Genomic DNA, 17,893 nt, shown 5'->3' with positions numbered 1-17,893 from the left:
ACTGCTATCTGTCAGCTGCAAAAGGCCAGCCTACTGGGATCTGTATGCATTATTCGCTGATACATCACACAATCCTAAACATTTGGGAAGGGTCCGACGTGTGATCCAACACAACAGCCAGCAGAGTGATCTTGTTTGCTGTGGACTCATCTTGTTGTGTTTCAAGTAATAGTAATAATAATAATGGGTTGTTGTAGGTTTTTTCGAGCTATATGGCCATGTTCTAGAGGCATTCTCTCCTGACGTTTCGCCTGCATCTATGGCAAGCATCCTCAGAGGTAGTGAGGTCCTTTACTACTCTACTTCCTTTTAAAATCAGATCTGCAATGATGAAGAAGAAAAGGCCAACTTGAGCAGAAGGCAAACCCTTCAATGTGTTTTAGTGTGATCCTTGGGAAATTACAGCATCCCCAGTGCCCATCATTTGAAACAAACAATCCCCAGTAAATTTGACTTCCCAACATTATATACCCCAGTCCCACTGATCCAAACAACTAGAGCACTCTACCTTCATCCCTGGTATAATCCTCGCCTGAGTGAGGTTCAAAGAGGTAATCACCAGTAGCCAGCTCAAATGCCTGTCAAAGAAAAGGGAAGGATGTATCAGGTATATCTTACCAATTCATGGGGTTAACCACCCTCTATAGCAGTGGTTCTCAACCTATGGGTCCCCAGGGGTTTTGGCCTACAACTCCCAGAAATCCCAGCCAGTTTACCAGGATTTCTGAGAGTTGAAGGCCAAAAACATCTGGGGACCCCAGGTTGAGAACCACTGCTCTATAGAGTTAAGAAAATTATCCTCTGTTTGTGGCCCAGATTGAGATAACAACAGATGCTAGCGGGTGGGATGAGGCTACAAGTTGCCGTTAGATAGACAGGTATGTATCACATATTTCATGCTGTGCATCCCCTGGGTTATCCTCCTGCCAATGGAAGACACTAGGCTCTTCCCAATGTGAAACCAAGTTCTCAAGCCCAAAATTAAGTGACATATGAATCTAGCGCATATCCAGTACTGAGATCCATCTTGCATCTCACTGCCCACCTCTCAACCCTATAAAGCAGTGGTTCCCAACCTATGGGCCATGGCTCTAGATTATTAAATATGGTTTTCTGTGGGCAAGCAGATGGCGACTACTGGATGGGATATGTTCTCTACCAGAAACTAGAGCTGATGTGGTTTATCCAATGCAATTTTCTGAATCAGCACCCCAAAATACTAAACCAAATTTAAAGTTGACCAAAAACTGATTTGTAACCCTTTTGGTATTAATGTTGGAGAGTGGTCCCTAGTCAAAGTGGTTCCTGGTCAAAGTGGTTCCTGGTTAAAGTGGTCCCTGGTCAAGTGGTCCCTGATCAAAGCGGTCCCTGGTCAAAGTGGTCCGTAGTCAAGTGATCCCTGGTTAAAGTGGTAGTAGAAATTTTGTAGTAATGTTGATGTTTTATAAGATGCTTTTCTGATAATGATGAATTGTGGGTTATTTTGCACTATGTTTTGTAAATTGCACTTGTTTTTTCATGTTGTACACCGCAATGAGTCGCCCTTAAAGGGCTGAGAATTGCGATATATAAGCGCAGTAAATAAAATAAAATAAATAAATAATAAAGTGGTGCCTGGTCAAAATGGTCCCTGGTCAAGTGATCCCTGATCAAAGCGGTTCCTGGTCAAAGCAGTCCCTGGTTAAAGTGGTGCCTGGTTAAAGTGGTGCCTGGTTAAAGTGGTGCCTGGTTAAAGTGGTGCCTGGTCAAAGTGGTCTCTGGTCAAAGCGGTCTCTGGTCAAGTGATCCCTGATCAAAGTGGTCCCTGATCAAATCAGTCTCTGGTCAAGTGGTCCCTGGTCAAAGTGGTCACTGGTCAAAAAAATATTGGGAGCCACTGCTATAAAGGCTGCAACACCAAGGAAATGAGGACAACAAGGCTCCCAAAGCAACAGGCCAAAAGGTTTGTATAGCATTGCCTGAACTCTCTAAAACTTTTTCAGGCAGGCTTAGTCACTGGCCTAACCCGCAAAGGGGTTCCAATATAGCATTACCCAGCTTCCCTGTTCCTTTTACAAGAAGAACTTGGAAGGAGCACCTGAATAATTTGTCCCACCATGAAGCAAAATCACATTGCCAAGATGCAGAAAGAGAGAGAGAGAGAGAGAGAGAGAGAGCTATTCTCAGAATGTGACGATCATGCTGACGTGTTTTGTGGACTTCGTTATGCACTACCCAGCTGTCTTGTAATGTTCATATCAGTAACTGACATAACATGTTTAAGTTAAGGTTGGGATGGGAGGGGGTTGTGAGAACATCTAACCACCACTCAGTCTTTCCTTTTGAATTATTTGCTCCTCAGATGAAACTAATGGACTCTAAGCAGCTCTGCAGGCATTTAAATAATATGACAAAAGCACCACAAGGAGTCATTTCACATCTTTCATGTAGAGCCGAGCTTTCCAAATGTGTCATATGTGTCAGCTGCAGTGTGTTGTCCGAATGTGTGTCACAACACATATGTGTCAGCTGCAGTGTGGTGTCGAGCCGAGCTTTCCAAATGTGTCATATATGTCAGCTGCAATGTGTTGTCCGAATGTGTGTCACAACACATATGTGTCAGGTGCAGTGTGTTGTCCGAATATAATGAGAAACATCTGAGTTTATGTGAAATAAGCAATAAGTCATATACTTTGAAAAAATATAAATGAAAAGTTTTCATGAAGATATGTTGTGTCCTGATACACTTCATTATTACCATTTATGTATGCATTTATATCTCTTATAAGGGGTTAGTTTAACTTCTGGTTTGCCAGTAACACTGAATTACTGTGTCGCGAAATAATGTGTGTATAAAATAGTCTGTCACCAACATATCTAGCATCACTCTTATCAGGCAAGAGTGATGCCAGATAAGTCAATCTCAACATGTCTGTCACAACTGACTTAAAGTTTCTAACAGATGTGAGGTTTCATACAAATCCTTGCTTTAATATATTATGTAAATGTGTGGCTACTGCATTACAAACTTGACTTCCTATAAATAAGGATATTTAATTCACTACTTAGTATTTCACTTTTTCACAACTGTAGCACAGAAGCCTGCAAAGGTGGTGAGGACAGTGAGAATAAAGATAAAAGCTACAAGGAAGTGGCAAAACCACCCCTGAGTATTCCTTGCTTAAGAAAACCCTACGAAAATCATGGGTTGTCATAAGTCAACAGGCAACCTGAAGGCACACATATGCACACTACATTCTTGTAGGAAGGAGACACCATTTTCACATTTCAAAACCCCAGAAATGTTGTCATGTTCAAAATGAACTTAAGACACATCTGATGATGATCAATCTTGTTATGTCCTTTCCATGTACACATCTCAACTACCATGGTTCTTCCTTACTGAACCCTGGGATTGGAAGTTTGAGATGAACTTGTTGTTTTTCCAAGTCCCTCTAAAGTTCACCAAACTGGACTATTGCAATGCACTCTACGTGGGGCTGCCCTTGAAGACAGCCCGGATGTTTGAACTGGTACAACGGGCGGCAGCCAGGCTCCTTACTGGAGCAAACTATTGGGAGCATACACCACCCCTATTAAAACAGCTTCATTGGCTGCCGGTAAGTTACCGAGCCAAATTCAAGGTGCAGGTCAAGACCTATAAAGCCCTAAATGGTTTGGGCCAAGCCTATCTCCGCGATCGCATCTCTAAGATCTTCCGGGGAGGCCCTCCTCTCAGTCCCACTACCGTCTCAAGCGTGGTTGGTGGGGATGAGAGAGAGGGCCTTCTCAGTGGTGGCCTCCCGCCTCTGGAACGCCCTTGCAAGGGAAATAAGGCAGGCCCCATCCCTCCCCTCCTTTCGTAAGAGCTTGAAGATCTGGTGGTTTCAACAAGCCTTTGAAATGACCAGTTCTAACTCAGCCCTATACATTGCCGAATATGGCCTTATTCTTCCTACCAATTACCCAGATCATTTCCTCTAGTCGGCCCCGGAATGAACAGCCACAGACCCGTACCTAATATTATTGTTGCCTGCCATAGCATTGCACTTAATTCCCGGGCCCCCTAGAATTTTTGGGCTTGCACAAATCTTGGCCCGGCCTTTTAATTTTTTTTAATTGCCTTGAACAGGCAGGATTACTTTTAATATATGTATGTTATGGCAACAATTTATATGCATATTTTGTCTTGTTAATCTTATGGTTATGTTGTTTTTACTTTGTATGTTCTGTGACTTTTACCTGGGAACCGCTCTGAGTCCCCTCGGGGAGATAGAGCGGTATATAAATAAAGTTTTATTATATTATTATTATTATTATGTTCAGGAGACTCTTCTCCCTTGAAACATCTTTTTGTATCCCAGCATGAACAACACAACACTGGAACAGGCCAAAGCTTGATTGAATTCAGTATCCTGTTTTTTTCCAATGGCCAACCCGCTGCCTGCACAACAGGAAGGCAATAAATCTTGCTTGGTGTAGCTTTCCGGTAATTGGTATTCAATTGTTCCCGAGTCTGAAAGTTTTATGTGGCCTTTACGGCTAAGAACCAAATGTTTTTCAGACTTTGCACAAGTTCAACAACTTCTTTGCTTGGATAAGGAGTGGAATAAAATAGAAGCACTTAGGTTAGCTGAATTATGTCACATCTTGTGTATTTAAATTCATTTGCATCTTGCTTTTCTCCAGAACAGTGATGCAAAGAAGCTGACAAATCAAGTATATACGAGGATTGAATGAAAAGCAATGCCTCCACCTTCATAACTCCTCAACAGATGGCAGTACTGGTATGCAGCAGGTACTGCCTTGTTCAGTAGACTCTCCTCTACAGTTACATTTTCGTGGGAAGGTGGAGGCATTACTTTTCACTCAACCCTCGTAACAGATGGAAATAATCCTATGCTCTGCCCATACAGTTTCATATTCATCTTGCCTTCAGAAACCAAGTCTGGAGACTGCTCCGTGGCAATTTACCATATATACTTGAGTATAAGCCAACCTGAATAAAGGCTGAGGCACCCAATTTCACCATAAAAACTGGGAAAACGTATTGACTGGAGTATAAGCCATGGGTGAGAAATACAGCAGCTACAGGTAAATCTTGCAACCATTTGTAGGTATGTTTTAATAACCTAAAACTAAAGTAATGAAATAAGCAACCAGAACATGGCATAAAGGGTAAGGAACAACAATTAGGAAGGAACTGGGAACATACCATGCATGCTGTGCTCCAGATATCGGCCGGAGTGTTGTAGGCGGCACCAATTAGGACCTCCAGTGCCCGATACTGGCGTGTCTGAATGTCCTCTGTAAAATGTTTGTGCTGAGGAAATTATGAACAAGGTAAATATTCCACAAGCAGAATCATAGAATCATAGAGTTGGAAGAGAACTGGAGGCTTTTAAACAGAGGCTGGATGGCCATCTGTCAGGAGTGCTTGAACGCGATTGGCCTGCTTCTTGGCAGGGGGTTGCACTGGATGGCCTATGAGGTCTCTTCCAACTCTATGATTCTATGATTCTATGAAGAGACCTCATGGGCCATCCAGTCCAGCCCTCTGCCAAGAAGCAGGAAAATCGCATTCAAAGCACCCCAAACAGATGGCCATCTAAGCCTCTGCTTAAAAGCCTCCAAAGAAGGAGCCTCCACCACACTCCGGGGCAGAGAGTTCCACTGCTGAACAGCTCTCATGGTCAAATCATAATATTTACAAAAATCATAATTTTTTGTCGTGTCTGGAGCGACTTGAGAAACTGCAAGTCGCATCTGGTGTGAGAGAGTTGCCCAGGGGATGCCTGGATGTTTTTGATGTTTTCTCATCCTTGTGGGAGGCTTCTCTCATGTCCCCACATGAGGAGCTGGAGCTGACAGAGGGAGCTCATCCGCGCTCTCCCCGAATTTGAACCTGCGATCTGCCAGTCCTGCTGGCACAAGGGTTTAACCCACTGTGTCACCGGGAGCTCCACATAAATCATAATAAATGGGGGAAATAGTCCACATCTAGCCCTCTCCACAATACAGCATCCATGAATAGGCAACCTCTTCAAATAACAACCTTGTGGGCCAACCACATTCCTCTCCCAATAAGACAACTAATTCAGAGCTGGTATTCAATGCTTACTAATTGTCCTACTTAATTTCCAAAATGAAGTACTGCTCCCTTTTGGCTACACATGGCTGTTGTTGTTCTTGTTGTTCATCCGACTCTTCGTGACCTCATGGACCATCCCACGTCAGAGCTCCCTGTCAGCCGTCACCACCCCCAGCTCCTTTAAGGTCAATCCAGTCCATTATACAAGCCAAGTCAGCATGTTCTTCAAGGATTAGATCCTGAATAATAGATGTTTTTCCATTCACTGACCTGGCATTGAACAGCACCACTCGCAACCTGGAGGGACCGCCATCCTGGGTACTCAGCTTAACCATTAATACAACCATTTTCATCCCCACAACCTCTGACAGCCCCACCAAGACTACTACTGTGGGAAGTACTCTGTAGCATGCTTACCACCCAACAGGCATTGCCTAGATCTGCTATCTTCACCCGGATCAGGTCTGCATTCTGGGGTTCCAGGGGGTTCACCAGGAATTCAGAGGTACCAAAAGCTGTTGAGACAATCACAGTTAGGGAAGCCGCATGAGAAACAAACACACGAGTCTTTGTTTGGAATGGTAAGCCAAACACACACACTTAGTATCCACTTTCTAAACAGAAAGACCTGCAAAATGTTTCCGATGTAGTTGGGCAGATAACGACCGAAAACACCTCCAGCGGAGCGGGAAATCCCATCAACAAAATACAAATATTGTTGTGCATATACAGGATCTATTTATGTCATTGTTGGAAACAGGTGCCAAGGAAGGAAAGGAGAAAAGTGAGATGGAGAAGATAGAAGTTTTAAGCTCCATAAATGTGATAGTAGGAATAACATTTGAGGTGGGAAGAACCACGGGAGATAATTTGTTAGGACACCATACAGTGGTGAAATTACTGAGCCCAGGATATGCTGCTAAGGCAGTGGTTCTCAGCCTTCCTAATGCCATGACCTCTTAATACAGTCCCTCATGTTGTGTTGACCCCCAACCATAAAATTATTTCCATTGCTACTTCATAACTGTAATTTTGCTACTGTTATGTATCGTCATATGAATATCTGATATGCAGGATGTATTTCCATTCACTGGACCAAATTTGGCACAAATACCCGATATGCCCAAATTTGAATACTGCTGGGGTTGGGGGGGGGGATTGATTTAGTCATTTGGGATTTGTAGTTGCTGGGATTTACAGTTCACCTACAATCAAAGAGCATTCTGAAATTCACCAGTGATGGAATTGAACCAAACTTGGCACACAGAACTCCCATGACAAACAGAAAATACTAAAAGGTTTAGTGGGCACTGACCTTGAGTTTTGGAGTTGTAGTTCACCTACATCCTGAGAGTACTGTGGACTCAAAACAATTATGGATCTGGACCAAACTTGGCACGAATACTCAATATGCCCAAATGTGAACACTAGTAGAGTTTGGGGGAAATAGACCTTGACATTTGGGAGTTGTAGTTGCTGCGACATATAGTTCACCTACAATCAAAGAATATTCTGAACCTCACCAACGATAGAATTGGGCCAGACTTCCCACACAGAACCCCTATGACAAACAGAAAATACTGTGCTTTCTGATGGTCTTTGGTGACCCCTCTGACACCCTCTCGTGACCCCCCTCGGGGTCCCGACCCCCAGTCTGAGAACCACAGTGCTAAGGTGTGTTAGAGAATCATGACCCACACAAATCAGACAATTTAAGTTCTCCTGACAGCGAAAAGCGCTCATCCTTTCTGCTTGGTGTCCAATGCAATGGGGATGGGTAATCCCATTAAGCCACTGTTCGTCAACCTGGGGGTCGGGACCCCTGTGGGGATCACGAGGGGTTGTCAGAGGGGTTGCCAAAGACCATCAGAAAACACAGTATTTTCTGTTAGTCATGGGGTTTTGTTTGGGAAGTTTGGCCTAATTCTATTGCTGATGGAGTTCAGAATGCTCTTTGATTGTAGGTGAACTATAAATCCTAGCAACTACAACTCCCAAATATCAAGGTCTATTTTCCCCAAACTCCACCAGTGTTCACATTTGGGCATATTGAGTATTCATGCCAAGTTTATCATTGTTTTGAGTAACCAGTGCTCTCTGGATGTAGGAGAACTACAACCCCCCCAAATTCAAGGTCAATGCCCACCAGACCCTTCCAGTATTTTCCGTTGATCATGGGAGTTCTGTGTGTCAAGTTTGGTTCAATTCCATCATTGGTGGAGTTCAGAATGCTCTTTAATTGTAGGAGAACTACAAATCCCAGGAAAAACAACTCCCAAATGACAAAATCAATCCCCCCAAACCCCACCAGTATTCAAATTTGGACATATGATGTATTTGTGTCAAATCTGGTCCAGTGAATGAAAATATATCCCACATATCAGATATTGACAATTCGTAACAGTAGCAAAATGACAACTATGAAGTAGCAATTAAAATAATGTTATGGTTAGGGGTCACCACAACATGAGGAACTGTATCAAGGGGTTGCAGCATTGTTGTTGTTCATTCGTTCAGTCGTCTCCGACTCTTCGTGACCTCATGGACCAGCCCACGCCAGAGCTCCCTGTCGGCCGTTACCACCCCCAGCTCCCTCAAGGTCAGTCCAGTCACTTCAAGGATGCCATCCATCCATCTTGTCCTTGGTCGGCCCCTCTTCCTTTTGCCTTCCACTTTCCCCAGCATAATTGTCTTCTCTAGGCTTTCCTGTCTCCTCGTGATGTGACCAAAGTACTTCAACTTTGTCTCTAGTATCTTTCCCTCCAGTGAGCAGTCGGGCTTTATTTCCTGGAGGATGGACTGGTTGGATCTTCTCGCAGTCCAAGGCACTCTCAGAACTTTCCTCCAACACCACAGCTCAAAAGCATCTATCTTCCTTCGCTCAGCCTTCCCTAAGGTCCAGCTCTCACATCCATAGGTGACTACAGGGAATACCATGGCTTTGACTAGGCGGATCTTTGTTGCCAATCTGATGTCTCTACTCTTTACTATTTTATCGAGATTGGACATTGCTCTCCTCCCAAGAAGTAAGCGTCTTCTGATTTCCTGGCCACAGTCTGCATCTGCAGTAATCTTTGCGCCTAGAAATACAAAGTCTGTCACGGCCTCCACGGTTTCTCCCTCTATTTTCCAGTTGTCAATCATTCTTGTTGCCATAATCTTGGTTTTTTTGACGTTTAGCTGCAACCCGGCTTTTGCGCTTTCTTCTTTCACCTTGATTAGAAGGCTCCTCAGCTCCTCCTCGCTTTCGGCCATCAGAGTGGTGTCATCTGCATATCTGAGGTTGTTAATGTTTCTTCCAGCAATTTTCACCCCAGCTTTGCATTCATCCAGCCCCGCACATCGCATGATGTGTTCTGCATACAAGTTAAAAAGGTTGGGTGAGAGGATGCAGCCTTGCCGGACGCCTTTCCCAATCTTGAACCAGTCTGTTGTTCCGTGGTCAGTTCTGACTGTTGCTACTTGGTCCTTGTACAGATTCCTCAGGAGAGAGACAAGGTGGCTTGGTATGCCCATCCCACTAAGAACTTGCCACAATTTATTATGATCCACACAGTCAAAGGCTTTAGAATAGTCAATGAAGCAGAAGTAGATGTTTTTGTGAAACTCCCTGCCTTTCTCCATTATCCAGCGGATATTGGCAATTTGGTCTCTCGTTCCTCTACCTTTTCTAAACCCAGCTTGAACATCTGGCAACTCTCGCTCCATGTATTGCTGGAGTCTTCCTTGCAGGATCTTGAGCATTACCTTACTGGCATGAGAAATAAGGGCCACTGTACGGAAGTTTGAGCAGTCTTTTGCATTTCCCTTTTTTGGTATGGGGATATAAGTTGATTTTTTCCAGTCTGATGGCCATTCTTGTGTTTTCCATATTTGCTGGCAAATGGCATGCATCACCTTGACAGCATCATCTTTTAAGATTTTAAACAGTTCAGCTGGGATCCCGTCGTCTCCTGCTGCCTTGTTGTTAGCAATGCTTCTTAAGGCCCATTCAACCTCACTCCTCAGGATGTCTGGTTCTAACTCATTCACCACACCGTCAAAACTATCCTCAATATTATTATCCTTCCTATACAGATCTTCTGTTGCAGCATTAGGAAGGTTGAAAAACACTGCATTAAGCCTTTCAGATGCCACTTTCCAAAAACCACTTTCAACATACCAAGGAAAAAAGACAAGGCATCTCATGCTGTTCTTATTGAAATATGGATGATTTTAAACCAGGCATGGGCAAACTTTGGTCCTCCAGCAGTTTTGGACTTCAACTCCCAGAAATCCCAGCTGGCTTACCAGCTGTTAGGAATTGTGGGAGTTGAAGTTCAAGACACTTGGAGGGCCAAAGTCTGCCCATGCCTGCTTTAAACACTAAAATTAAATTTATGGGCTGTGAGAGTGAAGTCTACCTCAAGTTTTATTTCTGCTATCATTATCACTCAGGATCTTGGGGATGGAGGTACCACAATAAATGGCCACTACTTAAGACTAGATCATTTGCCCAGCCAGGATCATGGATCTAGAAAAAGATACTCACTGCTGGGGGAAAGAAGGCCTCCACGCTCCCGCTGGTTAGAGGCACTGGACATGGCTGAGCCGGAGAAGAGGGACCCTGAGAAGCCGGAGGTTGCAGATTCTGGACTGAAGTGGCGGCTGGCAGTGCCTGGGGGAGAATGTCCATTGCAGCTGTCGTAGGCATTGTGCGTGTAGAAGCCAGAGGAAGAGGTCAAGCTCTGGGGGCTGCAAGCTAGAGAACCCCCTAAGGCCTCTGTTCCTCCAGCTGTGGAGACAGAGATGGGGGTCCCATCCTGTAATTCTAGAGGAGAAAGAAAGAAAAGGATATCCCATCGTTTATTAACCTTGTGTATGTAAACATGTAATTGGTCAAGATGGATCCTTTGAAGATGTCAGCCACAGATGCAGGCAAAACATTAGGAGAGAAGGCTGCTGGAACATGACCATACAGCCTAAAAAACTCACAGCAACCCACAGCTGCATTTGTTACATGTTTTAGAGAACAGATTTGTCATCCAAGGAAAAGAAGCAAGACCTGACTATCAAACAGGTAAACCTACTCCATTATTAGAATATCAAAAATATGGAAAAATATAAATCTATTTATACAGTCCACTCTCCACATTTGCTGTGGTTAAGGCACAGGGCCTCATTCACAGTGAAAATTGTAAATTAATTAACCACTTTTAATCTGAAAAAACATACCTCTCAAGGAATCTGTAGATTCTCCTGCACGACTCTATGTTCAACTTCTGCTGGAAGCTGTCCACAGAATCACACTGGATGACCTAGAGATGTTCTCTCTAGGAAACTCTTAGGCATCCTCAAACTGTGGCCCTCCAGCTGTTTGGGTCTCCAACTCCCAGAACACCTGACCATTAAACAAGTTGGCCTGGGCTTCTGGGAATTGGAGGCCCAAACAGCTGGAGAGCCAGAGTTGGAGGAGACCTGCTGTAAGTTTGGGTCTCCAACTCTTGGAACTCCTGACCATTAAACAAGCTGGCCAGAGCTTCTGGGAACTAGAGGCCCAAACAGCTGGAGGAGACCTGTTCTAAGTTTGGGTCTCCAACTCCCAGAACCCCTGACCATTAAACAAGCTGGCCAGGGCTTCTGGGAATTGGAGGCCCAAACAGCTGGAGGGCCACAGTTGGAGGAGACCTGCTCTAAGTTTGGGTCTTCAACTCCCAGAACTCCTAACCATTAAACAAGCTGGCCAGGGCTTCTGGGAATTGGAGGGCCAAACAGCTGGAGGGCCACAGTTGGAGGAGACCTGTTCTAAGTTTGGGTCTTCAACTCCCAGAACTCCTGACCATTAAACAGGCTGGCCAGAGCTTCTGGGAACTGGTCGCCCAAACAGCTGGAGGGCCACAGTTGGAGGAGACCTACTCTAAGTTTGGGTCTTCAACTCCCAGAACTCCTGACCATTAAACAAACCGACCAGTGCTTTTGGGAACTGAGGGCAACAGTTGGAGGAGACCTGCTCTAAGTTTGGGTCTTCAACTCCCAGAACTCCTGACCATTAATCAAACTGGCCAGGGCTTTTGGGAACTGGAGGCCCAAACAGCTGGAGGACAACAGTTGGAGGAGATCTGCTTTAAGTTTGGGTCTTCAACTCCCAGAACACCTGACCATTAAACAAGCTGGCCAGGGCTTCTGGGAATTGGAGACTCAAACAGCTGGAGGGCAACAGTTGGACAAGACCTGCTCTAAGTTTGGGTCTTCAACTCCCAGAACTCCTAACCATTAGACAAGCTGGCCAGGGCTTCTGAGAAATGCAGGCCCAAGAAGTTGAAGGACAAGAGTTGAAGGATACCTGTTCTAAGTCATCCAGCATGACTCAATTATCAACTTATCCCAGGAGACAAAAATAAGAGTTGTTCTGGGGGGACATATACATTCCCAGAGAAAGCATTTTAATCAAATCCACAAATAGTCAAGTCTGCAAAAGTCAAACCTGCAAATGTAGAAGGCCAACTCTACCTAATTAACAGTATTTACAAAACATACTATTTAGTCATCACTGTGACACTAGTTGTCCTTGAGGAGGTTGGCTTATGTCTGCCAGCTTCACTATCTCACATTGCAAGATGGGGCTCAAAATTAGTTCAGACAGACATAAGTCAAGGAGAAGGGTATACAAGAATGCTTCTCTTGCCAATACTAACCAACCATGGAGCTCCATGCAAGCACCTGGCCATCGCATAATGTGTCTATGTCATATTGGGGGCACTCAGATGATCAAGGGATGTTAACTTCATTCTTCTTGCTGGCCTCACAGGCATGCCATTCTGGTATCAAAGATACAACTAGCAATGGCCAGGCATTTGCAATGAGCTCTGTGGCTTGCTAAGAGTGGAGGTTATAGCCCAGCAGGGCCAATGCGGTCCCAGCCCATCTGAACAACAGCCTCGGATTTAACATATACATGCTGGATTTGAGACTGCTGTGGGCCAGATCTGCACAAGGCTAATCATATGTTTTTAAATGGTTTATATATGCTTTTTTTTAATATTGAGTTGAATATTTTTAAATGTATTTTTATGAAAATACTAGCTGTCCCCTGCCACACATCGCTGTGGCCCAGTCTGTGCATATGTGCTTTGTGTGTGTATATATTTGTGCATATGTGTATATGTGTGTTTGCGTATATGTGTGGTTTTATGCATGCGTTGTATTTTTTTTGTTTTTAAAGTGTCTTCTGTTCTGTTTTGCAGTGTTTTTATGAGTGATGGTCACTTGTTGGCCTGATAGGTGTATTGTGTCCAAATTTGGTGTCAATTCGCCTAGTGGTTTTTGAGTTATGCTAATCCCACAAACGGACATTACATTTTTATTTATATAGATGGCACTAAAATTGCTAATTCTGTGAGCCGCCTTGAGTCGCCACAAGTCTGAGAAAGGTGGGCTACAAATGCTGTAAATTAATTAATTAACTGCCCACTGTAAATGAGCCTGTGGCATTCAACAAATGTACCCAGCAGCAGCTGCTCACAGAAATGCAAAACAACACAACAAGGACATGCTGGCTAAGTCAATAACCTGTACTGTACAATGACATATGATCAAGCCTGAAAGCCAAGCTTGCAATGGAGCATGGCATTGGTAGAAACAAACAACAGGCCATGTAAACAAGCCATGTAAACCTATGGATACCAACATAAAGTGGCGAGGGAAATTATACAAGTCTAGATTTTTTAGCCACCAAGAGAAATATACAAATACGATGTTGAGGGTAACCTTGGGTTGTGTTATCCAGAATAAGTCTCTAACGTCACTTACGAACCCACCACCAAGATCCTACCCTTGAAAGACAACCATACTCGGCAATGAGATATCATTTATGGTGATGGGGTTGTGTTATGCATACAGGTGATTCTCTACTTTCAAACTCACCTGGAGTCAAGGTAGATCCACTGGCGTCTCCTGCGGCTGCAACGGACAATTCCTCCAGCTGCTGAAGGTCACGAAGCCGTTCGGCAAGGAGCTGGCTCTGCCTTTTCTGCTTCCTCTTCAGCTTCTTCCGCTTGTTCTTGGACAGCTTCCCATTCTGGGAGATGAGAGGGGTCCCATGTCACATTGCCCTACCATTCAGAATTCCCAGGGAGGTGCAACGAGGCGATAGAGGAGGAGGAGGTGGTGGAGGAGGAGGTGGAGGTGGTGGAGGAAGAGGTTGGGTAAGCATGCAAGTGAGATACATGCGAGCCCATGATGCTTGGGGCTGTCAAGGTGGAAGGAGAAGGAAGAAACCAAACGGATCCCCTGGAAGCAAGCAGGCAAGGGGATCCCAGGAAAACAAGGCTGTGTGACCCCATACCGTAACATACAATGTGCAAGTGGATAGATGTGTACAAATAAACAAACAAAAAGAAGAAAGACTTAGCCAAAAAAAGGCATAGCATATATGTAAGAAGCACTAGGAAATGTTTATAAAGAATACAGGTGTTATGATCCAAATGGCATGAAATCAGGACCAGTTCAGTGATTTATACTGACTGAACCAACATGGGATCCCCAGGACACATACATAAAGTAAACATGGAGCGAAGAGTGACACTTGTGGGGCTCATTTCCATGTCACCTCACAGTCAGAACTATGCCTAATGTGATTAAAACGCACAACAAATGGCATAAGTATTTTTTTATTTACTAGCTGCCATGTGTTAGTGTGGCACAGTCTGTGTATATGTGTTTTGTGTGTGCATATATGTGTTTATATCTGTGTATATATGTGTGTTGGTGTGCATATATGTGTGTGTATATATATATGTGCGCTTGTGTATATGCATATATGTGTGTATGTATGTGTATATGTGTGTAAGTGTATATGTATGTGTGTATGTGTATATTTGTGTGTGCTTGCATATATATGTGTGTCTATATGTGTGTGTGCATGTGTATATGCATATTTCTGTATTTATATGTGTATATGTATATTGTGTATATGTGTGTGCTTGTGTATATGTAAGTGTATATGTATGTGTGCATGTGTATATGCATATTTCTGTATTTATATGTGTATATGTATATGGTGTATATGTGTGTGCTTGTGTATATGTAAGTGTATATGTATGTGTGTGTATGTATATATTTGTGTGTGCTTGCATATGTGTGTGTCTGTATGTATGTGTGCATGTGTATATGCATATTTGTGTTTATATGTGTATATGTATATTGTGTATATGTGCGTGCTTGTGTATATGCATATATGTGTATATGTATGTGTATATGTGTGTAAGTGAATATGTATGTGTATATGTATATGTGTGTGTCTGTATGTATATGTGCATGCATGTATATATGCATATTTGTGTTTATATGTGTATATGTATATTGTGTATATATGCTTGTATAAATGCACATGTGTATGTATGTGTATATATGTGTGTAAGTGTATATGTAGCTGTGCATATGTGTATATTTGTGTGTGCTTGGGTATATATGTGTATGTATGTATGTGTTCATGTGTATATGTATATGAATGTATGTGTATATGTATATATAGTTTATTTGGGGGGGGGGGGTTAAAGTCCGTTCTGCTGGGGTTTTTGTGTGTGTTTTTATGAGTGATGGTCACTCGTTGGCCTGATAGGTGTCTTGTGTCCAAACTTGGTGTCAATTCACCCAGTGGTTTTTGAGTTCTGTTAATCCCACAAATGAACATTACATTTTTATGTATATAGATTAGCAGGAAAACATATAAACACTTGAAAAAAGGCACAACATGAGGACATGCATGTGCGTGAAGAGATGCTTCCTTGGGGAAACATAGTTGACAGGTCCTGGACTAATTCCTAGCATGGGACACGGATATTTAAGTTGAAATTTGTGTTCCTTTCTGGTGAACAATAAAGTCAAGAGGTAACTTGTGTGAGAGGGAGCCAATGAAGATCTAAGACACAATAGGCTGGATCCAGCCCAGCTGAGCAGGATTTACTTTCTATTTATTTCACTCAAAGCAGCCTCTGGTGGTGCAATGGGTTAAACCCCTGTGCTGGCAGGCCTGAAGACCGACAGGTCAGAGGTTGGAATCTAGGGAGAGCGTGGATGAGCTCCCTCTGTCAGCTCCAGCTCCCCATGCAAGGACATGAGAGAAGCCTACCACAAGGATCGTAAAACATCAAAAACATCTGGGCGTCCCCTGGGCAACGTCTTTGCAGACAGCTAATTCCCTCACAGCAGAAGTGACTTGCAATTTCTCAAGCCACTCCTGACACAGAAAAAAAAACTCAATGGAAAAAAGTTCTGAATAAGTTGATCCATTTATAAGTAAAAAACCCCACCCAAACTTTTCTTATTGTTTCTTACAGAGACCATATTAATCAAATATGCCAATATCAAACCAACAACTGTGGAAGGTTGATTGCATGTACAAGAGCACATATCTCCATGGATTTTTAGTATTTCGAAACCTAAATTGGACAGAGTGACTGCACTGAAATCCTTTCTAAATTATTTCTGTTGGGAAAAAAATACATCTTCAGAGAAAAATATTACCGTATATACTAGAGTATAAGCCGACCCGAATATAAGCCGAGTCACTTAATTTTACCACAAAAACTGGGAAAACGGATTGACTCAAGTATAAGCCGAGGGTGAGAAATTCAGAAGCTACTGGTACATTTCAAAATGAAGATAGATACCAATAAAATTACATTAATTGAGGCAGCTAATTGAGGCATCAGTAGGTTAAATGTTTTTGAATATTTATATAAAATTGTAATTTAAGGTAAGACTGCCCTAACCGTCTTCAATGTAAATGTGCTTACATATCCTTCCAATAATAATAAAGTCAGTAAACTAATAAATGGAATAATAATAGAGTGAAATAATAAATGGAGTAACAATCATAGAATAAAATAATAAATTTAATAACACTGATAAAATAAAATAATAAATGTAATAATAAAGTAAAATGATAACTATAATAATAAGTAGAGTAAAATAATAAATGCAATAATAATAATAATAATAATAATAATAATAATAATGACAGAGTACAATAATAAATAACTTCGAGTATAAGCTGGGGGGACTTTTTCAGCCTAAAACAAGGGTTGAAAAACTAGGCTTTAACTTGAGTATATACAGTAATTAAACTATGTATATATATATATTTTAAAATCAATTCCTGGTTTGAACATTATATTTGAAAGTAGTTGTTATACTCCAGAAACTTCATTTTTGTGGCTGCACAAACTATGTTATATTGGTTGAGACTCTATGAGAAATTCATTGAAAAACTAGAGCAAAATGTGCTAAAGATGTCCCACCTAAAACATACATTTTTGCTGTATAATAAACTTTTTTCCATTTTTAATGATAGAACCAATTAAGAAATGACATTATAACCCAGGAACACAAATCATGATATATAATGTTATTTGCACCAATTAGCTCAAGGCACTAGGCATGAATTTCATGTATCCTCACAACGGAAAGAGAGTGGGTGGCCCAAAGTTACCGAGTAAGTTTCATGTCTCTGAGGAGACTTGAAATTCGATCATAGAAGTCCCTGCCAAACACTTTATTTTGGTTTCTTTATTATGTGTATAGTAATCTGTTAACTGCAATGGCCTCTTAGCCCCATCCCTATTTTTGAGTCATGGTTACAGTCCTGTGATCTAAGTAATATAAATGTTTTCCCCTGATATTAAGTCCAGTTGTGTCTGACTCTGGGGTGTGGTGCTCATCTCCATTTCTAAGCCAAAGAGCTGGCGTTGTCCATAGACACCGCCAAGGTCATGTGGCCAGCATGGCTGCATGGAACACCGTTACCTTCCCGGCAGAGTGGGACCTATTGGTCTACTCACATTT

At 42.6% G+C, this 17,893-nt stretch overlaps 1 protein-coding gene across 1 annotated transcript in view; it reads right to left on the bottom strand.

The window, feature by feature from the left end:
- Positions 1-17,893, bottom strand: part of SRPK3 (SRSF protein kinase 3) — a 69,824-nt gene that overhangs the window by 8,645 nt on the left and 43,286 nt on the right. The window contains exons 10-14 of the mRNA XM_067464202.1: positions 13,973-14,126; positions 10,602-10,880; positions 6,488-6,585; positions 5,195-5,302; positions 509-578 (exon numbers count right to left, since the gene is read on the bottom strand). Of these exons, the coding sequence (XP_067320303.1) occupies positions 509-578; positions 5,195-5,302; positions 6,488-6,585; positions 10,602-10,880; positions 13,973-14,126 (709 nt within the window). The remainder of the gene's footprint in view (positions 1-508; positions 579-5,194; positions 5,303-6,487; positions 6,586-10,601; positions 10,881-13,972; positions 14,127-17,893) is intronic.

This window comes from Anolis sagrei, chromosome 2 (genome assembly GCF_037176765.1).
Source record: "Anolis sagrei isolate rAnoSag1 chromosome 2, rAnoSag1.mat, whole genome shotgun sequence".
NCBI classification, from domain to species: Eukaryota; Metazoa; Chordata; class Lepidosauria; order Squamata; family Dactyloidae; genus Anolis; species Anolis sagrei.
This window is presented reverse-complemented; position numbering and strand designations above follow the sequence as displayed.